The sequence below is a fragment of the Kogia breviceps genome, chromosome 1, assembly GCF_026419965.1.
Source record: "Kogia breviceps isolate mKogBre1 chromosome 1, mKogBre1 haplotype 1, whole genome shotgun sequence".
Taxonomy (NCBI): Eukaryota; Metazoa; Chordata; class Mammalia; order Artiodactyla; family Physeteridae; genus Kogia; species Kogia breviceps.
Window position 1 is genome coordinate 149,321,141 of NC_081310.1, and position 25,422 is coordinate 149,346,562.

General features: G+C 35.8%; 1 protein-coding gene across 3 annotated transcripts in view; it reads right to left on the reverse strand.

Annotated features, from left to right (window-relative positions):
• PATJ (PATJ crumbs cell polarity complex component) overlaps positions 1–25,422 on the reverse strand; it is a 353,889-nt gene that overhangs the window by 179,980 nt on the left and 148,487 nt on the right. For all 3 annotated transcript variants that reach the window (XM_067006873.1, XM_067006872.1, XM_059083193.2), the window contains exons 26-27: positions 22,464–22,541; positions 12,800–12,899 (exon numbers count right to left, since the gene is read on the reverse strand). In XM_067006873.1, coding sequence (XP_066862974.1) covers positions 12,800–12,899; positions 22,464–22,541 — 178 coding nt within the window. The remainder of the gene's footprint in view (positions 1–12,799; positions 12,900–22,463; positions 22,542–25,422) is intronic.

Consider the following 25,422-nt stretch of genomic DNA (forward strand, 5'->3'; position numbering starts at 1 on the left):
TAACCAACCACAATTGCTTCAGGATTACCTTTCTATCAATCACTACAGTATCTTCTGACCTTTCTTTGTAAAATGTGGAATAAGAAGTCATCTATCTATCTGATCACTGATTAAATAAATGGATGGGTAATAATAAGGTCAAGAACACCTGAACATAATTTAAATGGTTCTCAAGAGATCTTAAAACAATACATTTCTTTATTTATAGTTCCCATAAATGCATCCAAATTATTTCAAGGACTGAAGCTTCAGAAGTTTTCAGAATAAAAAATCAACTGAAATAGAAAGCAATGTTCACCAGTCTCCAATTATAGGGCTAGAATAAGAGTTCCACTTATTTTACTTAATTATAAAGAGAAGCGTCCAGAAAAGGATAATTAACTATAGGAAATGAGAAAAAGAATTTATAGAAAACTGAAAAATTAAATTTTAGCTTTTATGTCTTAATCTTTCCCATCCTACTTTGCAGTGTCAAAAAAAAAAGGAGAGAGCAAATACATTCTTATATTTAGTAGTAAAATTAACATGGGAAGACCACTAGAAACCACTAATGAATGCTGTTTGCTTATGAGGTGAGTATTCTTTTTTTTTTTTTTTGCTGTACGCGGGCCTCTCACTGTTGTGGCCTCTCACGTTGTGGAGCACAGGCTCCGGACGCACAGGCTCAGCGGCCATGGCTCACAGGCCCAGCCGCTCCGCGGCATGTGGGATCTTCCCGGACCGGGGCACGAACCCGCGTCCCCTGCACCGGCAGGCAGACTCTCAACCACTGCGCCACCAAGGAAGCCCTGAAATAATTTTAACAGCTTTATTTAGTATAATTTACACAACATAAAATTCACTCAAGCACACAATTCAATGATTTTTAGTAAACTTACAGAGCTGTGCAACCATCACCACAATCCAGTTTTAGAACATTCTACTAAAAAATTCCTTCAAGCCCAAACACAACTCAAACTCTAGGCAACCACTGGCCTGCTTTCTGTCCTAAAAATTTGTTTACTTTATATAAATGTAATCATATAGTATGTAGTCTTCTGCATCAGGCTTCCTTTACTTAGGATAATGAGCATGTATCAGTATTTTGCTCCTTTTTATTATTGAAGAGTATATTCCACTGTACGGATATACAACATGTTGTTTATCCATTCACCAGTTGACGGACATTTGGCTATTTCCAGTTCTTGGCTACTATGAATGATGCTGCTGTGAACATTCATGTAGGAGTCTTTGTGTGGACATAGGTTTTCATTTCTCTTAGGTATATACCTAGAAGTAGAATTGCTGGGTTCTATGGTAAACTTATGTTCAACTTTTTAAGAAAGTGCCAAACCATTTTCCAAAGTGGCTGTATCAATTTACATTTCCACCAGTAGTGTATGAGGGTTCTAGCTGTATGTCTGTTTTATTAACTAAAATCATTCTGGTGGACATGTACTGGTTTAACTTGCATTTCCCTAATAAATTAATGACGTTGAGCACCTTTTCGAGTGCTTATTAGCCATTTATATATCTTCTTTGGTGAAATGTCATTTCAAGTTTTGCCCATTTTTAAAAATTGGGTTGCTTGTCTTCTTATTATTGAGCTGTAAGACAAAATGCTTTTTCTCTTCCAAATAAACATATTTTGTTACACAAAATTCAAGTGGATCAAATAAATAGTAGAAGCTTCTTCTCAAAACTCCCCTCTCGAAGCAGTTTGACCTGAATGCTTCTGGAATTTTTTCGATGAAAAAATACTAGGGATTCTATAAAGTTCAGCTTTGGCCTTAGAATTTGACTGAAATCTGAGATTTGGCTTTGCCTCCAGAAGGCCAAAGATCTGAGAGACACCTGGGTATCATTGAGGTACCTCTGAAACAGTGAAAAGATCAATAATCCTGGGGCAACATGGATTAATAATAAAAAACTGTGTATTAATGGCAGTGATTCAAACAAGGCTATTCACTAGAATAGAAATGCTAGGTTAGCATTCTTGATGTAACTTGGAGTGAAAAATTTCTTTATGTGCTTGACATGTTGAAACTTTATCAGCTTACTAAAGTATAAATGTTTGTTTACTATTACAAGAGTAAAATACCACAAATAAAGATAAGGATAAAAGCTGATTTTTGTATTAAAATTATTGAATTTTTTAAAAGGTTAAGTAGAAAAATATATTGACAGTTATATGAATATTGAGAATTACCTCTACAAAGATTATAACCTTTGTGAATCAACAAATGTTGATTTTGTTGATTTTTTTAAATATTTAAATACTACAAAGCATGAGATTAAATCACGTCATAAACTTTGTAGGATTGTTCAGCAAACTAGCACTCATATTAAACAAAGTAATCTTTAAAAGCTGTATTTTTAGGGACTTACCTGGTGGTGCAGTGGTTAAGAATCCGCCTGTCATTGCAGGTGACACGGGTTCGATCCCTGGTCCAGGAAGATCCCACATGCCGCGGAGCAACTAAGCCCGTGCACCACAACTACTGAGCTGCCTGCACTCTAGAGCTCAAGAGCCACAACTACTGAGCCCGTGTGCGACAACTACTGAAGCCCGCGTGCCTAGAGCCCATGCTCCGCAACTAGAAAAGCCTACGCAATGAGAAGCTCGCGCACCTCAAGGAAGAGTAGCCCCCGCTCGCCGCAACTAGAGAAAGTCAGCATGCAGCAACGAAAGACCCAATGCGCCCAAAAATAAATAAATAAATTTATAAAAAAATAAATAAATCAAAGCTGTATTTTTAGTTTTTAAATTCTATTTGACCATGAATTTTAAAAAAATGATTGAAGTATAGTTGATTTACAATATTCTACTAGTTTCAGGGGTACAACATAGTGATTCAATATTTTTATAGATTATACTCTACTTAAAGTTAATCAAAATACTGGCTATATTCCCTGTGCTGTGCAGTATATCCTCGTAACAGCTTATTTATTTTATATATAGTAGTTTGTACCTTTTAATCCCCTACCCTTATCTTTCCTCTCCCCACTGGGAACCACTAGTTTCTTCTCTATATCTGTGAGTCTGTTTCTGTTTTGTTATATTCATTCATTTTGGACCATGAATTTTAATCAAAAATTTCTCCTGTGTATTCTTCCCACACTGGGAGGAATGAAATGAAAGTAAAATGCCAGCCCTACAACACTGAAATTCCATGGGAAGGAAAAATTATAAAATCAGAAATAAATCCTTCTATGATAATTCCACCTTTGGTCCAGGGAAAATAAAGAATAAGATGACAAAAAGTATTAAAGAAAAATGAAGTACTCCAAAATATCTTTCTCTTCTAATGACCTCCATTGAAAGTGAAAGTATAACATGTCACAATAGTCAACAGTGATCAAGGAACTGTCAGTAGTAGACAGTGTTAATAAAGTAATGTTCCTACATAATAATGTTAAACTTCAAAAGACTGACTTCTAAAATTAAAAAAAATTATAAAAACTTCTAGATAAAACTTTTAATATATACTTATGCCAGAATTTCATTCTGTAATGGCAAAATTTGGCAAACACTGAAGAATGTTGTATTGCTATTGATAATAATAAAAGGTAGCAGCTAACATTCTGGAGTACCTCCTACGTATGTGTCACTTCCCATATAATAAGCATGTTATATACATCATTTCTTCTAGTCTCTCACAAGCACCCAGTGAAAGGAGTACTATTATCATCCCCATCTTAAGAATGAGGAAACTAAGGGAAAGATATGCAACTTCTTCCAGGTCAAATGGCTAGAAATGCTTAGAGATTAACTGACTTAAGGCTATAGTATGTATTAATTTCATAGAACATGTATTGATCTAATTGCTACTAGTGAAAAATATAGCAGCAAACTTCTTTGTAGGTATATGTACACACAGACACACATTCACATGGGCAACAAATTCCTTAAGATATATCACTGGAAGTTGAATTATTCAAAGAATATGCACATTTAAATTTTTTATATGTGCCGCCAACTGAGTCTCTAGAAAGACATAACATGAATTCAAATTCCTACCAACAGTATAAAAGAACTCCTTTTTTCTACAACCTCTCCAACAATGAGCAACAGTAATTTTTAAAATCTTAAGTAATTTGATGGGATAAAAAATCTGAATTTTTAGTAATTTTCATATCTCTCATTGTTAGTGAGGTTGAACAGACTTTTTGTACTTGTTGCTCAAATCTATTACACAATGGCTGATATTTGCTTATTTTTCTATTGTTGTACATGTCTTTCTCCTCTGAATATATATGTACACAAAAATATGGGTGTATATATTTTAATTCTTATATAAGCCAGCTTACTATTTTCTTTTATAAGAAAGATAAAATAAAAAATAAAAATAAAAAAATTTATTATATTGTTATAATAATATGGAAACCCTTTCTCTGTACCAAGAGTATATTTTTTTTAAATCTTAGACTTTTTATAAGACACCTGGGTCTATTTCAGGATCATTTCAAATGCAAATACTAAACTGATTTAATTACTGTAGTTTTAAAGAATATTTCTAATCTGGAGTGCTACTGGTACTCTGAGCAGGAGAGTTCTCTACTGTACAAGATTATCCCATACAATGCAGTGCCCTTGGCACCCCAACTAATAAATAACAGTAGAATATCCCATCCATTTAGACCAGGGCACACTTGGCAATGTGTGAAGACATTTTTGGTTGTCACAACTGGGGTGGGAGGAAGAGGCTACTAGCATCTAGTGAGTAGAGCTCAAGGATGCTGTTAAACATCCTACAAGGCAAGGGTAAGTCCCCCACAGCAAAGAATTAAAGGTTAAAATGTCAATAATCAAGGTTGAGAAAAACTGTTTCAGACACGTCAAAACTCTCCCACTCATTTCTAGCTTTCTAAAAGCTCCAGATTGAGTCTAAAGAACACCAGTTTAGAATATATTCAGATACTAGGGAAATATGTGTCCCCCTCCTCTCAATATTTTTCTTTTCCAAAATTGCCTAGCATTTCATTTCCAAATCAATGTTCAATGAAATTCTCATATTTAAAAAAAAATGCCTATATACTCTTAGGATTTAGATTCGAATTACCTTAAATGGGCTTCAGGAGTTCCACTAAATAGGCAAAATGATGCCTATTTAAAATTGTGTGTGCAGGTGGTGAGGGGGACGGGGGTTGTGGGTGACAATGTTTCTGCATATTTGCATACATATTTCTTGAGGGTAGGTTTATAGCTTTCATCATATTGCCAAACAGTAAATGACTCAAAAGTTATGGGTCATTGTCATGATTTGCATTTCTAATTGTATTATTACTGGGTTTTTTAAAAGTTTCTCTGTTATTTCTATTAGGAAATTTCTATCATATTTTCTAAGTAGATAATACTGATTAGAAGATATTTTTCATATGTGCAATTAATATATAGCCTGACTTACTCTTGCTAAAAGATTATTTTAGGTTTTGAATTTTTGAGATTGACAACTGTATTATCTGTGAATATATTGTTTTTCTCTTTCTGGTTTTGTTTTTTGTTTGTTTTTTGAGCTGGGAAGAGGAGGTGATCTTACTGCACTGCTAGATTCTTGAGGACAGTGGGACTAGCAGGCATCTTTGTCTTCTTCCAAATTTAAATGCAGTTTTGGGGGTGTTTTTTGTAAGAGGAAGACAGGTTTGGGACAGGTTCCCCAGACCACTCCATGGGAACACAGGAAGATTATTTATGAAGTCTTTTTAAAAAATTAAAATATGTGTGTGTGTGTATTTTATACATGAATGTAAGGAATTTTTGAATAAATATGGTAAAGAAGAGTGACGTCCAATGAGCAGGGTTTGGAGGGTGGCTGATAGTGGTGATGGTTAAACAACTCTAAATATACGAAAAGCTACTGAATTGGACACTTTAAGTAGATGTATGGTAATGTGGATTATCTCTCAATAAAGTTGTTGTTTTTTAAAAAGCTCTAAACTTACACATAATGTGACTGAGTGATTTGCTAATAAATCACATTTCAGAAGGTCTTAGCTAGTATCCTATCCTTAAAAACAACTGTAATAAAAACAATAAGAATTAAAGTAAAACACAAAGATGCAAGGTATCTGTAATCTAATTTTTATTTGCATGGTGTGGTTCATGGGCTAATTTTATTATGCTTCATAACCCAAATATATTTCTTATACCAAATGTTACATTATGACATATAATTGGGGGGAAGGAGGAATCTGAGCAAAATGCCATAAAGCTGTGTCACTGTCATAATTAAACCAGATCCTTATTGAGGAAAAAAAAAAAAAAGGTGGAAAGACAAAATACCTCAGGAGAGTATGTATGCTATTCTGGAATTAAAGGATAAAGAAAGGGCTTTAAGAGACCGTCCGCATGAGGTTCCATTCACATTGCTGTTACAGCACTAAAAAGCCAGGTGTCAAACAAGTCAATTATATTCTGAATTCCTAGGATTTAATAGACATCAAGAGACATGTCTACTGTATGATTTTCATTGCTTCACTCTCTTATGTTACAGAAAGTCATCCCAAACCTTCTGCTCCCTGCAGTTTAAAACCATAATTGAAAGAGTGAATGCCAACAGGTTAGAATCACCCAAGTGATATAAAAGCATTTAACTTCTGGGATCAAAGGTGAACAAAGCGGGACTTTCTGGAGACTGTGGCAAATCCCCCTGGGGATCGAAACTTTTCGATAAAGTAATGGGTGGCATATTGAGAAAGAGATGTCAAGCTGTTCTGGACAGAATGCTCTGAAACTGCGATGGTACAGTTCAGGAGAAAGGGTACCTCCGAGGCACCAGGAGCACACCTGAGTTTTCAGTGCACCCCCATGTAACTATGTGAGTCACATACCTTCTTTCATTAATTTGCCCCAGATACTGAATTTCTATAATGTGCCAGGCCAAAACAGAGGGTAACTAGCCTCATGGAACTTAGAGATTTGATGGGGGAGACAGATTAATCTCATAAATATATAAATAATTATATTTTGTTAATACGATGAAAGAAAAATACAGGAATAAGTATTAGAAGGAGGAGTCAGGCAAGGTTTTCCAAATAACGCGACATGAAGCTGAAATCAGCAGAAGAGATATCTCCTTTCAAAGGCTCTTCTGAGAATGCACTTAAAGATCTGGGGAGAATTTATGGCACATAGTAGGTATTCATACACTGTGGCTACTACCATATAGTTACTAAAATTGTGGTAATAAAAATACAAAGGAAACTACAAATATGAGAAGAGATTGGGAAAGAAGACTCATCTACATTTGTTGATCCATTTTCAGAAAGAACGATAATAAAGATATGGCATCTTTCCAACAGCCAACTGAAAATTTTGGTCAGGATATCACAGTGAGTTTAAGGCCAGAAACAAAGATTAGAAAGTCACCGTGTGATAGTGAACTGAGTGATCATTTCATGCACTCAATGATCTTAAACCTCTGACAGGGCAATCAAGCTTTAAATTTAGGTATTAAAGACTATCCCATAAAGTAAAAAGTTCTGCACCACTGATACCTCCCTTTGACAAATCCTGCAGGTCTGATAATAGTAGTTTGGTCAACAGCTAAGCATTTATGTGGGTATTGTTTCTTAATTTTTAACTGTTTCATAATTCTTAATTAAAGTTCAAGAAATTTTCACTAAGATGGCTGTAAGACTTCTTATGGAAATTAGACACTAGAATGTCATATGTTCAACTATGCAAGATGAGTGAGCTATAATATAAATGCCTGTTATGTAACACCCTCTCTATACGGGTATACATGGGAGATGTTGCGTGCTCGGTTCCAGATCACCGCAATAAAGTGAGTCACCCCAATTTTTTGGTTTCTCAATGCATATAAAAGTTATGTTTACACTACACTGCAATCTACAAAGTAATCAATAGAATTATGTCTAAAAAGCAATGTACATACTTTAATTAAAAAACACTTTATTGCTAAAAAATGCTAACTATCATCTGACAATGCAGGGTTGCCACAAACCAATTAGTAAGAGACACAATCATTTGTGAAGGGCAATCAAGCGAATCACAATAAAAGGAGGCGTGTGGGTGTTGGCTGTTAACACTGAACTCTCACAACAACCTGAACAGTAACTCCCTTGGTTATTTTACCAAGTATCCTCTTTCTGTTCTTCCTCAGCAACCCCATGTTGCTAAGTCCAATGGTTACTATTCTGTCTCCAAACTCCTCAGCCTCTCGGAATCATTCCACAGTTGACCACTGAGGTTCAGTGATAGAACCTTTCTTGAAACACATTCTCTTAAACTACTTAATTCTACAATCTCCTCAGAGTGTTCTTATGCTAGGATGCTCTTATGCTAGGCATGTGCTGGGTTCCCTTCTTGCTGCTGTCTATACACACTTCTCTACCTCACCTGCTCCCGTGAGTTTAATACCATCCAGATCAGCAGTTTTCAGAATGTCGGCCCTGAATCAGAAGTATAAGCACCACCTAGAAATGCAAATTACTGAGTGCTCCCAGACTTAGAAACTGGGGGTAGGGGGTCAGCAATTAGTGTCTGAACAAGCTCAACAGGTGCTTCTGTTGTACACTGAAGTTTGAAAACCACAGATTTGTGGTTTTCATACTGCAGGTTGCCACTCATTAGTCGATCAAGAAAAAAATGAGCTGCAAATAGCATTTTAAAAAGTGAAATAAAATAGTACAGAGGGAATTCCCTGGTGGTCCAGTGGTTAGGACTCAGCGCTTTCAATGCTGTGGGCCCAGGTTCAATCCCTGGTCACGGAACTAAGATCCGACAAGCCACGTGGTGCGGCCAAAAAAAAAAAAAACAAATAGTAGAGAAAAAGAATAAGTTCTTCATATGTTATAAAGGTAAGTTATATTTCATGAAACTTTTGTTTCAATTATATATGCATGTTAGTGTGTGTGTCCGTGTGTACGGCGCACATCTATATTCGGTTGTTAAATAAAATATATGTTACTGTGGATCACAGTCTGAAAAAAAATCTGATCGATATGATGACGAAAAAGTCAGCTCTTTGGTTCCTTCTTGTCATTTGGGTCCTACCTTGCTTGGCCTTGCTTACCCATTCCACTTAATGTTGCCTCTTCCAAGGGATTTATTCTCACACTACCTTGTTTTATTTAGTTATTTACAGTACTTATCAATATTTAAACTATCTTATTGTTTATAAGCTTTCTTCCCCTCTAGAATATAAGTTAATGAGAGATCTTGTTCCCTGCTGTGTTCCCAACACCTAAAACAGTGTCTGCCCACCTAAAATACCCACTCAATAAGTATTTCTTGACCACATGAACTTTGTAAATGAGTAACTTGCCAAAGCTCACCTAAGTTGGATTAACTACACTTTAGAATCATGAGTATCTCACGTCGGTGATCTCTCTAATATAATCATCACTTCCTGGTAGGCCTACGGCTTGGATTCCAGCCTTCCACTTCCTAGTCCTGGACCATGGGAAAGTTATGTAATCATGCTTTCACCACTGTAAAAAGAAATGCTTAGTTTTGGGACAAGAATCTGATAAAACAGTGAACCAATTTGCTTTTAGTTTTGGAAAGATGAGTGGAGTATTCATTTAATAAGAGTTGACGAGCAAAGAAAAATTCATCAGATCAATATCAGGAGAAATACAGAAAAGCTAGAGGCTTTGGGTTCATCTACATTTTAAATGTGAACCATCTCATAGCTCTATACGGTTCAAACCCTTCTGGAGAAGGTTAATAGAAAATTCAATGGGAAGGGAAAAAATGGGGAGCAAAATGAATGGAAAGTCATATTCACAGCCCAAATTTGCTGGAGGATTTGTGAAATGTCATAGTTAGGAGATGAATTTGATACTAGAAGTCTATACAGTAAGTCCCCTACATACGAACCTTCAAGCTGCCAGCTTTCAAAGATGTGAACGTGCATTTGCACGTCCAATCACATAAGTTAGTTCACGTGTGTTGTGTACTTTGTCACGTGTGTGCATCCTCCACAGAGGTTGTGCTTTTGTGTACTTTACTGAAAGGGACTGTATCGACTAGAGTAGTACAGTATCTGTATTTCAAACTAGATCTGTAAGAGGACGACTTCTTTGAATTCCTTGCTGTGAAACACAAGGAATTTACTAATGAAGACCTGATGGAATTGCAGGCCCAGAGAAAGGATGAAGAGAGACAAGAGGAAGAAGTAACTGAAGAACCGGAGAGATTCATGACGCAGGAAATGGCAAGGGGATTTTCTTTATTTGAGGAGGCACTGTTAGTTTTTGAGGCACAGGACCCGAATGTAGAATGGTATACGAAGGCTGCAGCAGCCGTTCAGAATGCAATCCAGTGCTACCATGTCATCTATGACGAGAAAAAAAGACCTACTACCCAGACATCACTGGATCTTTTTTTTAAGAGGTTAGATAGAATTGAGTCCAGCAAGGAACCAGAACCTGTGCCGTCAACGTAAGGCCTGAGTGAAATTGCAGCTTGCCCTCCATCTCCTAGTGCTGAGGATCCTTCTCTCCGTCCTCCAGTCAGTAACTCTTCTTGCCTGTTTACTTGATGCCAGCCCCTGCATGCCAGCTGTTGTACTGTACTGCTGTACTTTTCAAGGTACTGTACTGTAAGATTAAAAATGTTTATTTTTTATGTATTATTTGTGTGAAAAGTATTATAAACCCATTACAGTACAGTACTATATGAGCTGATTGTGTTAGTTGGGTACCTAGGCTAACTTTGTTGGACTTAACGAACAAATTGGACTTAACGAATGTGCTCTCAGAATGGAACTCATTTGTATGTAGGGTACTTATTGTATCAGCTTTCAGTGTAAATCAATGCCCTTCCTGAACCCCTCTAACGCTGTGAATGTGTGCTGTGTACACACATGTACACATGGTCTTGGAACTCTGGGGAACTGCTCCGCCTATCTAATGGTATCAAAGTGATATTCACTAGATAGCCCCAAGTCACTTTGTTCCTATTTCTGGGATAGTAATGTTTTAAGTAATGGGAAGAGTAGATGATAGACAGTACCAACTCTGGAGTCAGGGTGCCTGGATTTAAACTCCATGTCCACTATTTATTAGCTGTGTAATTTTTGACATATTCCTTAATTTCTCTGAGCCTGTTTCTTTATTTGTACATTTAGAGACCTCACAAAGTTATTATGTTGATAGAGTTATTAACACATATGAAGAACTGGCACATGGTAAACCAGAGTGTTTACTAGGTATCACAATCCTTACACTAAGTTCTTTAAATGCTTTTTCCTCTAATGCTCATAGCAATCCTGTGAGGCAGATTATTATAAGACATCCCCTCTCCTCCATATTGATAGGAAAGTGTGAGACATGAACAGGTTAAGAAACTTGTCCATGAATTCACAACTAAGTGGTAGAGCTAGGATTAGAATGTAATCTTAGTCTCATGCTTAAACCAGGTTTCCTGACAACCATGCAAATATGGGCATTCTAGTATCCCAAAAATTATGAATAATCAACAAGCTATCTCCACTCTGCTGCAGCTGCCCTAATAACTATATCAAAACAAGGGATTACATTACACAAACGCACACATATATCAATCGTATCCATCATGTGTAGCTCTTCCAAAGAGGTTGAGAACCAAGGCACTGAAGTACCTTTATGAAATTTGTTTCCATGCCTTTGTATCCTCCCTTCCAGGCTGGTGACCCCACAGAGAAAACAAGGAGCTATGTTTCATTTATCTCACAGAAGACTCACTTAGCACTGTTAGTGAAAATCAGTTGGTTTTCAACAGAGATTGTTGAACAAATAAAAATGCATGAGAAAGCGTTCTGTAAAATCACAAAGTACAAACCAAGTTTTTATAAAGTCAACTTAATTGTTATATAGCTATATTTATTTTTATATTTCATTTATATATTATTATATTTAGAAAAATATAAAGTTATAGTCAACTTTATACTTGTTGAAGATTCACAATACGTCAGGTTAAAGTCCTTATCGCCTTATTTTAATCTTCATCACAACCCCTTTGAAGTAGGTACCATTATTTTCATAGAAGAGGGCATGCTTAAGGTCACACACTAGGAAGTACTGGAGCCAGAATTTTAACTCTTCCAATTTCTGTATCAGACTCCTTTTCTATATTATAGAAGGAAAAATATTATTTTAAAATATGTAAATTTCAAAAACCATGAAACTCACCCATTCAAATGTATAATCCTGTAGGTTTCAGTATAGTCACAAATTGTGCAACCATCGTCACAATCTAATTTTAGAACATTTTCATCACCCCCAAAATAAATTCCATACACAACAGCAATCAGATCTAAACTACATATACTTTACATACATAAAAGATATAGAAATTCTTGTAAATAAAGCCTCCATTAAATATATGTGTGAATGTATATTTGATACAACTAATGCAAAAGGACGTCATGAAATGACGTCTAAAGGAAAAATTATGACTTTGTTGGCCCTCTGTAATTTTGCATTGGCAATATCACCATCCACTTGAGTAGGGCACGTAAACAAGGCCTAAAATCTACATTCAACTCTGATTATTATGAGTCAAACTCCAATTTCAAGGACTTCTTAGCATTTGTATAATCATAACCAAATAGTAAGACTAGGAGGGAATGTAGATAAAAGTTTACCACCCAGCTGCCTTTGTACTCACTCTGTTATATTAGTGTCAAAGACAAAAACTTAGGAAAATAAAGTCACAGAAGTTTTGGAGATGTAAACTTTCTTTTTCAGCAAGATATGTTCATAAACATTTTCTAAGAAGTTATACCACTGTATTTGACAATTTACAACAATCATTAAAGCATAATATAATAAATTCTACATCCACCCCAAATAATGAAAAGGAACTCACTGTTGGTAAATGCATATTCTTCTTCAGTTTCATCACTGTCATCAGATGGAGCTTTATAAGGAGGCGGCAGTTTCATTGGAGGTGGAGCAGTTCCTCGCCTCTGAAGATGCAAAATTTGAGAGAAGGGTTAATTGTCTTTGTATAACCTCTTCCTCAATGACAAACAGGATAAAAAAGATAATCTGTAAATATTTTGACTCTATCCAACTTCCATCACATCACTAGGATTGTAAAATAAATACAATGCATTTTCTTATGTTTATGTTATTATGTAAAACTGACTCTGTGATGTAAACACACCAATACAGAAAACAGGAATTCAAAAGCACAGCTTTTAAGACTGTTAACCTACACAGAAGAATGAATTCCTTTCTCCAGTGAGACAGTCAATTATATGTACTTTCTTTACACTGTTGAGGCTTAGTTTTCTTTGTTTCTGACCAAATAACTCAAATGAAAAACATTTCAAAATTAAGTCTAAATGAAAAAACTACCCAATGTGTTAATCCTACAATTATTTAAACTTTTTATTCAATTGTAGGAGGTACAGATTTCATCCTTTAAAAACTACTTGAAATACCAAGATTTTCTAACCAAAGAGGTATTCATCTACAATTTATAAAGAGTCAACACACATTTTAATGTTTTATAAAAGAAAGAGAAAGCTTTATGATGAATATTTTTTGTATTTCGGTATAAGTATTCTTTAAATTTACACACCAAATGATACAGCATATCAATATTTGGTTCAAATAGGCTTAATTAAAGTAGACTTTATGATCAGATTACCTTCACAGAATGTTGACATTTTCTTGAATGCTGGGAAAAATAAAACATGCCAAACTATGGAGAGATCCAAGCTGCTGGAAAGAATGGGAGCTGATACACACAAGCACTCCACAAAAGCCAAAATAACCAGATTAAGATTTGTTTTGCTACAGGATTTCAATAAAGTACAATCAATTATGCTTTATAGGACAAAGCCACTAATGGCAGGATACACTTCAGTAAATGGACAATGACTGGTCCATTACAGAAAGCAGGCATGTAATAAATTCCTCCAAAATAGAAAACACTATTTGGGATCCATAAAGAAAAACACACACCCAAATTTATCTAAGATAATGTCGAACCAAAACAGTATTTTGTACATTTATAGAAAATCCAAAAATCAATAAAATGCAAGAGTGATGAAGGAAGAGAAGATGCCAAATACAAAGTACTTGTTAAGCAACAAAAGAATTCAGAAATGTGATCATGGTGTCTCTTTAATTCTTGTTTGAAAAAACTTAAAAGTGAGTTCAATGAAGAATAATAAAGGCAAATGAATTTTCAGCAAACCTTTTCCTCAGAACCAGATCATTCTAAGTGAAAGACAATGATCAGAACAAGGACAGCCAGCTTTTAAAATAGTATTAAGAGATACAAATTCTCTTTAATAGCCCTTTAAAAAATATATTTCAGGGGAAATTTTTATGCAACTGATTTATTTAACTTCTACCAACACCCTTAGAAAAAAATGTAGGATAAGCATATTCTGGGCCCCCTACGGTATGAATTTGTGTTGACAGATACCCGGGCATCTTTCTACCACACATGGGAGAAGGGTGTAGGCAGGTCCAGGCTCTCCCTGTGGCAACAAAGGCTGGAGCAAGGTATACATAGGGAGGGCCAGATGAACAGAACCTGCATGAGGGCAGAGAACACCACAGACTGTATGGCATCCTCAGCTCTGAGAAGAGTGCTCTTAACTATCTGCTGAACGAGTAAATAACTGGTTGTCACTCATGTTGTTTAGCTTCCCTGACATACTAACTTTTAGAAAAATGACAATGACATAAATCGTTCTTGTTCAAGAGCACCACATATTAGCTTTGTCTGGTAGAAATGTAAATTATTTTAGCGAATTATTACAGTTGCATTGCCATGTAAGACATTAACCAGTTTTGCATCTAAATTTGGATCTTACACATTCTTTCTTTCAGCAATTATAAATACTCCCTCCAATTCTCTCTGAACTAGGCTAACCACCTTATTGATTCTTTTGTTAGCCATTTCAATAAACACCTGGCACCTGAACATTCTGCACAATTTCATAGAGCATGTTTTTATTTTTTCTTACATTATACTTGTCAGTCTTAGTAGACTCACCTTCCAGAACCAATGAAACTGTGATGCCTGAGATACACAATCCATGAGCTGTTTAAACTCATACACATGATTTCCTGGTTCCGACAGTAAATCCCCAGAGGCAACAGAACTTTGCCTTTTTGACTGTTTCTCCATTTTTCAATTTCCAATTCTATGTTTTTGTTTCTGACACTAAGCTAAGTTTGGTTCTGACTTGTACTTTGGCTGAAGTTATTCGCCATTAGTAGAAGTGACCAATGAAGTTTGGCTTTATGATCTGGCAATTAATATTTGTTGGGATGATGAGGACCTAGTATATATTGTTCTATAAGCATCTATTCTCTCTTGATTGAGAGACAACAGCAAACATATTTATTTATTAGTCTTTCTGTTTGTGCTTTTGTACAAGAACATGTCTTGGTTCCATTGGAAAGAACAGTTTTTTGTCACACAGAGTTTTTGCGTTTGTGTCTACATTTGACATTAAAAACTTAGTCTCCTAGAGCAGCGGTCCCCAACCTTTTTGGCACCATGGACTGGTTTCGTGGAAGACAATTTTTTCACAGACTGCAGCGGGGGGTGAGGGGCAGGGGGCCACGGGGAATGGTTCAGGCGGTAATGCGAGCAACGGGGAGTGACAGAGGGCAGCAGATGAAGCTTCACTCGCCCACCACTTACCTCCTGCTACGTGGCCTGGTCCCTAACAGGCTGAGGACCGGTAGCAGTCTGCGGCCCAGGGGTTGGGAACCCCTGTTTTAAAGAATCTCTTTCTAATTGGTTATAGAGACTAATAAGCATTAGTTAAATCTAACATTCCCAGAGTTTTCCAGAAAATAGTGAAACTATAACTTATATTACTTTAGATGTGCCGGTCTTTAAATAAAACCTCTTTTCACAGAAACCACTAACTCAGAAGCATTTTTATATAAGAATCTAGATTCACAAAGTCAAAGAGATTTGATAATTTTAATTAGAAACACCTATACCTTCTTCCTGATCTCCTTGATCTTATTGGTGTAGAATATAAAACAAAAATATATAAGACAATAAAAATATTTATACTAATGTGGCATGATGCCCACATGTCTACATGCTGTGCATGTTTGTGTGTGTGTGTGTGTGTGTGTGTGTGTGTGTGTGTGTGTATCACAAATGTTTGGACATTAACCTGAGTATTATCAGCCAATTCTAAAGAGTAGCACAATATGGAATATCACTGATGAAAAAAATGCATAAAAGGAATTACTTCTATCAATAATAATTGTTAAAGAGATAGTTCAGTCATCACCTGACCTTCCTACTTTGGGGAAGTCTCCCTGCCTGTTCTCCCCTAGCACCCTGGGCATATTTCTGTCATACCAATTATACTTCTGTTTATTTCACTACATGTCACATTCATCTATGAACTTCTTGGAGTGAAGGTACTCTGTCATTCCAGGATGTAGAATAATGCTTGGTGCACAAGATAGAATTCCAGAGAAGAATAATATAGCAAAGTACATCCCGTAATCACTGAAACATCATCCTGTAATGGAGATGTAGATTCCGGTATGATCAATTAACTCACAAGTGGGAGTGCTTTCGGAGCAGTAATCACCTCTGAATTCTCCAAAGAATTCACTTACTTGGTTAAGTGTCACTTACTTGGTTAAGTGTGAGACCCAGAACACTGCCTGGAACCTAACAGACACACGATACATATTTACTGAATAAATAAAGAATCCTAAAAACAAAACAAACATCTCTGGCTTTAGGTCAACAGGGATTGGCACATGCTATCTGGGCAAGTGCCACTTTCCTGTGTTCTCCTTGACCTTCTGATTTGGGGTTTATGGTTGCAATGTTAACTACTGCCATGTCAACTTAGTGACTATTTCTTCTCTATACCAAGGAACTCAGCTGGATAGACTTACACTGACGTTTGGTATTACCAGGTTCTTACCAGATTTTAAAAATTTGAATGCAAATATCCTTGCTATGTATGGAAATTCAATTTGGTTTAATGGAACAGGTCAAAGTTGATAAGAATCACATATTTATCTTTTTCTTCTTGAAATCTTATGTGGAATATTCCTTAATCAAATTACGTTATTCCCCAAAGTAATTAAATTAGTAACCAGTTTGTTCATCTGTGTGTTTATTGTCTGTGTCCCCACAGACTGATCCGTTGTCTGTTTCCTTTTTGATGTTATACCCACTGACTGTAGCACAGTAACTGGCACACTATAGGTCTCCAATAAAGATTTGATGAATGTTCAGATATTTGAATCAACATATGAATCATCACAGTTCCAATAATAAGACAGACTAAATATTCTGAGAAACACTTCTTTAAAAAAACAGATAAAAATGACAGATAAAAATTCAAAAATATGTTTCTATAACTAAGGCCAGAAACAACCATAAATTCTAAATCAGAAGGTAAGTCCTCAGAGGGCATGTGCCAATCCCTAGTAACCTAAAGCCAGAGATTTTGTTTTGTTCTGTTTTTAGGATTCTTTATTCATTCATTAAATATGTATTGTGTGCCTATTAGGTGCCCAGTAGTGTTCTGGGCAATGCGGATAGAGTAATTATGAAATAGATTATCTCGCTGCCCTCATGGAGCTTATATTCCAGTCCCTTTCATATGCCATATTTTGTGGGTCTTCAGGTCTTGTCCCCAGATTGCTTTAAAGTTAGCAGTCACTGAATTCTATATTGTTTGCTTTGCCCTATTAAAATGCAAGCTCCAGAAAAACAGGGAATATTTGTTTGTCTTTAATAGCTTCACTGCAGTATACTGAAGTATAACTGACATAAAAAAATTTCACAGATTTTAAAATGTACAATTAGAATCCACTACCACAGTCAATACAATGAACATAACACCCAAAAGTTTCTTCGTGACTCTTTTTAATCACCCTCTTTCCCACCCCTTCCCCTGGCACCCTGTTCTCCTGAACCACTGATCTCCTTTTTGTTGCTACAGGTTGTATTTTCTAGACATTTATAATCATACAGTATCTACTCATTTTTATCTAATAAAAGCTAGAAATTTAATTAGTCCATAGTTTCTATTTGAGGTCAAAGAAGGTGGGAAGTGGGGCTAAAGATATCACCCTACCAAACCCCAATTCCTACAAATAAAGCCTGTACCTCCAAAAGGTTGAAGTATTCTGCAAGTAATGACTTGCAATCTGTACATAACTAACACTTCTGCAAACAATAACCATGGTCGTTATTAGAATCTATATATTGTCTATGTTTATTAGCGGTTGCCAAAATCAAACCATAGAATCCTGAACACCCAGTGGTATGCTACTGTTAATCTGAATATAATGTTTGTGATTAAGATCTGAACTCAGGGCTTCCCTGGTGGTGCAGTGGTTGAGAATCCGCCTGCTGATGCAGGGGACACGGGTTCGTGCCCCGGTCGGGGAAGATCCCACATGCCGCGGAGCAGCTGGGCCCGTGAGCCATGGCGGCTGAGCCTGTGCCTCTGGAGCCTGTGCTCCGCAACGGGAGAGACCGCAACAGTGAGAGGCCCGCATACCACAAAAAAAAAAAAAAAAAAAAAAATCTGAACTCAAAGAATGTGGACAACCAGGATAAAACTGACGTCATTCTATAATTTGGTAACCAATTCAATCTTTTTCAAGAACCCTCTCCCCAAATCTTCAAGGGGTCTTGATTGGCCTCCATGCACATTTCTGTAAATAAAGTGTTCCCAGGTGTTCAATTCAGTCATAGCTTTTTTTTTTTTTCTTTAATGGGGTGAAACCTGCAAAGGGTGAAGTTAAAAACAAATAAACAAATCAAACAAACCAAAATCTTGATTGCAGAAGACAGTAGGAATATTTCCTGGCCTTGGCCTTAGCTTGAGATGGAAGAAAACAAAAAAAAAGAAAAGAAAAAAGGTGTCCCCTGAGAATTCCTTATAAGCCCAGACCCTCTAGACAGGAGACCTGAATTCATTCCGTGTGTGGCTCAAAACTTTCCAAGACAAAATACTAGGCAAATACGAAAAGAAAGCTGGCCTAGTTTCAGAGATATAGGATGAAACAGATATTAAGGCATTTCTTAATAATGCCACATATTAATAAAAAGATCAATTATATCCCTATGAAGATATAAAATTTTTTAACTTGTAGACACCTGATAAATTAACTTAAAAAAATGTAAAATAACAAATGAAAAACTACAAGATGATTAATTTAACCATCAAAATGGAAGACTGTTAAGTTACTCCGACCAAAAAAATCATTAAGAATATAGAATGTCTGAATAACTCAGTTAATTAGTTTGCCCTAATAACTTTGTATAAAAATCTGCAACCTACAACTAGATAATAGCTATTCTTTTAAATCACAATTATACATTTACAATAACTATGTGCTAGGCCATAAAAATGTCTCAACCAATATAAAAGATATTATATAAAACAAAATCTGATTATAACTGAAATATGTTAGAAAAAACAGCAATAAGTTTTTAAACATATTTGTAGGGAAATTAAAAATACATTTTATTCTTTTTTTTTTTTTTTTTTTTTTTTGTGGTACGCGGGCCTCTCACTGTTGTGGCCTCTCCCGTTGCGGAGCACAGGCTCCGGACGCGCAGGCTCAGTGGCCATGGCTCACAGGCCCAGCCGCTCCGCGGCATGTGGGATCTTCCCAGACCGGGGCACGAACCCGTGTCCCCTGCATCGGCAGGTGGATTCTCAACCACTGCGCCACCAGGGAAGCCCAAAAATACATTTTAAAATAAACCTGGGTAAAAAATAAATCATCTGGAAGATAAAAAAAAAAAACTTAGTACTAAACAAACTTAATATCTTGGGATCTAGAAAAAGAGGAACTTAGAAGGAAATTTATGGTCTGAAATGACAATTTTAGAAAAAAAAATGGTTAAAAATTAATAAATTCTACAACTATCTAAAGATTATTAGGTGGGGGGAAGGAAATAAACCCAAATAAGACAATATAGAAATGAGAACAAAATTAATTAAGCAGAATAAAGATATAACAGAATAAAGATATATAACAGATATAACAGAATAAAGATATAACTAACAGCTCAAAACTTAATTATTCAAAATGAGGAATTAAATGAAAAATTACTTTAAAGATTAATAAAAAATAAACTATATTCATAATGAAAAAGAACTACTTTGAAGAGAACACAGATAATACACATTAAGAGAATAAACAACTTTATACCAATAAATGCAAAAATTAGGTGATATCAATATTCCTAGAAAAGAGTCAGTAATCAAAACTGACTCTAGGGCTTCCCTGGTGGCGCAGCGGTTGAGAATCCGCCTGCCGATGCAGGAGACACGGGTTCGTGCCCTGGTCCGGGAAGATCCCACATGCCGCGGAGCAACTAAGCCCGTGAGCCATGGCCACTAGGCCTGCGTGTCCGGAGCCTGTGCTCCGCAATGGGAGAGGCCACAACAGTGAGAGGCCCGCATACCGCAAAAAAAAAAAAAAAAAAACTGACTCTAAAAGGAACAGAAAATCTAAATAGCTCAGTAACACAGGCCCTTGATGGCTTCATAAGCTAATCTGACCAAACATTTAAGGCATGGATAATTACTATTTTACACAAACTCTCAGAGAACTGAAAAGAAGTACTCCTACTATTCATTTTAGTAGTCTTCTATAACCAAAACCAGACAGGATAGTATATAAAGGGAAAATTCCAGGCCAAACTCGTTCAAAATCACAGATGTAAAAATTCTAAAAGAAATAATACTAGCAAACAGGCAATAAAGATCATGACCAAATTAATTTAAGATTGGTTTAACATTACAGAATCTATTAATATAATTTACCACATTAAGGAATTCAAGGAGAAAAAAAATCACATACAAATTATTTCAGTGAATGTAGATAATACATTTGATAAAATTCAATGTCAATGCCATTCGTGATAAAAATTCTTAGCAAAATAAGAATGAAAGGGAATACTTCCGTAACCAAAGGATAATGTACAAAAGCTTACAGCACACATCATATTCAATGGTTAAATATTGAAAGCAATTTCCTAACTATCAGGAGGTAAAACAATAAGAATGTTAGCTCTTATTACTTCCACTAAACACCACAGAGGTCTTAGCAGATATAATAAAAGAAGGGAAAAAAATACTGGAAAGGGAAGAAGAAAACTGCCTTTATCCAAAGTGGTTATTATTATCCATATAGAAAATTCAGAAATGAAAATCTACACAGTACTAGAATTTGGGATTCATCTTCTTATTAAAAATTATAGATATGTGAAGTACATACACCAAGACACTAAAAGCATACATCAAGACACTAAAAGCTTCTACATAAAATATTTAATAAGTTTATCTTTAGGTGGTGGGTTTATGAGAGATTTTAACTTTTTTATATCAGCATTTTGGTCTTCCCAGTGTCCTGAACCAGATTATTTTATAAAAGAATAAGAGAATAATGTTACAAGATGTCAAAAAATATATAAAACTCAATTTCATATCTACATACTAGCAACAGAAAATGCAATTTAAAAATATTTAAAAGCAACACAAAATATAAGGATTTCTAGGAATAAACCAAAGATTTACAATGCCTTTCTGAAGAAAATGATAACAATTAATTGTAAGAAATAAAAGAGGAATTTAGTAAATAGAAAGACATACCAGGTTAATGGTTAAGAAGGCTCAATATCATAGAGATGTAAATTCTTTACAATTTATAGATCTGACGCAACTCCAATCAAAATTGCCAAATATTTTGTGGTAGAATTTGACAAGCTAATTATAAAATTAAATGGAAAAGAAAAAGGACACAAATAGGTAATACACTTCTAAAGAAAAATAAATATGTAAAGGAGATTGCTCTACTAGAAAACAAGATTTATTATTAGACTTTAATAATTTAGGTAGGGCAGCATTTGTGCTGGGATAAACAAATGGAACGAAGAGAAAGCTCAGAAACAATCTTCCCCTGATAACCTGAGATATGACAGAGGTTGTGGTGCAAAGGAGGGCCTATTTAAAAGAGTGGGATAATTATTTATCTTTATGGGGAAAAATGAAAATCCATCCTACGTGACACCACATCCTAAGATAAATTTTATATCAACTAATTCTACTAGAATAGAGGTGGGGAAACAGGAGTGGAGGATTAACTCAGATTGACAGTAAGAAACGTTTTCTCAGGAGAGATGACCTTTGACCTGCTCCTTCGAGAATATAAAGGAAGAGCAGTTTGGAAAATGGACTTCCAGGCTGAGGGAGCAGAAAGATCAGTCTGAGAAACTTTCTGGGAATGGACAGACAACCAGTCCAGCTGAACAGGAAAGACAGAGAGAGATGATGATGGCTGATTGGTGCGTCATGATATTTTTACACCTATACTCCACTAGGCTTTCATCCAGGCCACAGTCAGTCATGTTCACAGAAGGGAAATATTATAACTACAGTACTTCTATCCTGATACTCATCAAAAAAACACTTATTAATTGCAGCTCAGATATGCAAAAAGAAACCAAAAACATTTTTTAAAAGCTTGCAAGGTTAGGTTACCTTTTCTTTTTTTTCTTGGGTGTCTTGGTCCTGGTTATTAGTTAATTTTTTGGCCTTGTTATGTGCACTAGGAATGACCTACCACCACAGAAACAAGGAAGGGGGAAAAGGAAAACATTTAAATGTCACAATCATTACGTGGCTTTAATTTTTTTAAAAAACAATTAAAATCCTACTTAACTCTCTAACTTCACCTAAAAAGCAAAGACACGAGAAGGACAATTCAAGGCAAACAATACAACTTGGGAAATCTAACAAGCTATAAAACCCAAAATGTGCGTGTGCGTGTGCGTGTGTGTGTGTGTGTGTGTGTGTGTGCGCGCACGCGCATGCGCGCACAACATCAAGGGGCAATAAATTCACAGGCTTGTGTATGTAGATCCAGAAAGTGAAGACGACGACTAAGACGGTCACAATACTTACTGTCATCCAAACATCTCATTTTGCAAAATACACTTTTAAGGGTAAACAAAGTTAATTCCTAGAACGCTGAATGCAACATTTATTTCATAGATCTACTTTATTCATCATTGTACCCCAGTTCAAGTATGGTATCTAGCACTCTGTGCACATTCAATAAATATTTCACCATCACTGCTAGCATATAAATAAATAACAAAGCTATTTACATTCCTGGATAAAAGGTCAATGAGAGCTGGAATTTAGTGTTATTTATCGTTATAACCCTGTTGCTCAGAAAAAGCCTAATACATAGTAGTGTTGAATAAATGTTTATAAATGAGTCAAAAAGTTCAATTTCATAGAAATAATTTTAATTCTTAATGGTGCCAGCATCATAGATTACTTTTTGACTCATTTCTTTTTGTAAAACTATCTATAAAACATCTTAGGAAAATACAAAACTGTTAGTGATTTTTTTAAAAGGATCCTTAAATAGCTAACAAAAATAATGTTGGCATGAAATCTGATGACAGACATGCAAATTAAAAGGAAAAATAAATATCCTTTCTCAGAAAATTACAGGAACTTCCCGCCTAGGGATAATTTAAAAAACAAAACCAAAAAAACACTTCTCTCTAAAGGCAATTTAAGGGACTTCCCTGGCAGTCCAGTGGTTAAGACTTCACCTTCCAATGCAGGGGGTGCGGGTTCAATCCCTGGTCAGGGAGCTAAGATCCAACATGCTTCATGGCCAAAAAATCAAAACAAAAAACAGAAGCAATATTGTAACAAATTCAATAAAGACTTTAAATATAGTCCACATCAAAAAAAATTCTTGAAAAAAAATAAAGGCAATTTAAGATTAATTCTTCTTTACTTTTAACTTAGAGTCTAAGGAAATTAATTTTGGAATAAATGAGAAAGTCTCAGGAAACTTAAGTTTCACTTAAGTAAAAAACAACAGTAATGATACAGCAACATGTTTTTGGTGCTTCCTATGTAAATAGACACTGTACTTAATATTTATTTCTCTATTTATTTATTTTTAATATTTATTTGGCTGCGCCAGGTCTTCGTTGCGGCACACGGGATCGTCTATGCAGCATGCGGTATCTTTAGTTGTGGCATGCGGACTCCTTTAGTTGCAGCAAGACGGATCTAATTTCCCGACCAGGAATTGAACCTGGGCCCCCTGCACTGGGAGTGTGGAGTCTTAGCCACTGGACCACCAGGGAAGTTCTCTGTTTAATATATACAACAACCTAAGTCACAGTTCAAAAACTAGTGGGTCTTCAGGTATATGTTTATTGTCCTAAAGAATTTTAAAACAGGAGCTTCCCTTGTGGCACAGTGGTTAAGAATCCGCCTGCCAGTGCAGGGTACACGGGTTCGAGCCCTGGTCTGGGAAGATCCCACGTGCGGTGGAGCAACTAAGCCCATACACCACAACTACTGAGCCTGCACTCTAGAGGCCACGAGCCACAACTACTGAGCCCGCGAGCCACAACTACTGAAGCCCACGCGCCTAGAGCCTGTGCTCTGCAACAAGAGAAGCCACTGCAATGAGAAGCCCACGCACCACAACAGAGAGCAGCCCCCGCTCACAGCAACTAGAGCAAGCCCACGCACAGCAAAGAAGACCCAACGCAGCCACAGATAAATAAATAAATAAACAGAATTTTAAAACAAATACTTTGTCTCTCTAGAAAGTTATAATATCTGCCTACACTGGACCTACTTTCTCCTCTGAAAAAAAACAGCTGAAACTGAATGGCAGAAGCTGCGTGATGGGACAAAATGTTAGCTGCCATTCACAAAGTTTACAATGTTTGCTTTTCAAAGAGCAGAGAAATATCTTTCTGTATGCATATCATTAGCAAAATTTGGAAGACAAAAGGCCCACCAAAAAGACTACATCTTTAAGAAAAGTAGGACAGCACATGTTTCTTATGAAAGTAAAAAATATATTTCTATATGACTAATACACAAAATGTACACGTGTCCAAAAAATTTAGGTGCCATTATGAAACAATGATATTAGGGAAATACAAATGGAATACAGGAAAAAATAAAACAACACATGATAATAAATTTAATGAACTGAAGGCATGATGCCAATTTCAAAAGGGTTTGTTTTTTAATATATTAAAAAAACCCCGAATGCTACTGTGAAATGCAATTTTAACTGGAAATAGTTACCTTGGCATAAAAACTTTCTATAGAGGTGTACAGTATAAATCATGAGTTTTGCTCTCAAATAAGCATTTACCAAGTAAATCTAAGCGGATACACACATTTCTTTCTAGCAGGCTGAAAAAATAGTTGAGAAATTCAGGAGGAAAAGCTTTAAAAAGTAATGTGTTGTTGATCCTCCTAAACCAGCTGCTAAATGCACAAATATAAAAAAATAAAATACAACTTAAAAAAAAGGTACAAATATAAACACCGCTGCTCAATTCATGGTGTTGATGAGAATTTCCATGTAACCAAGGCATGTTTAGACACAGGGCCTTGATGGAAATGACTTATTTGGGGGTTTTGAAGAAAGTCTCAAAGT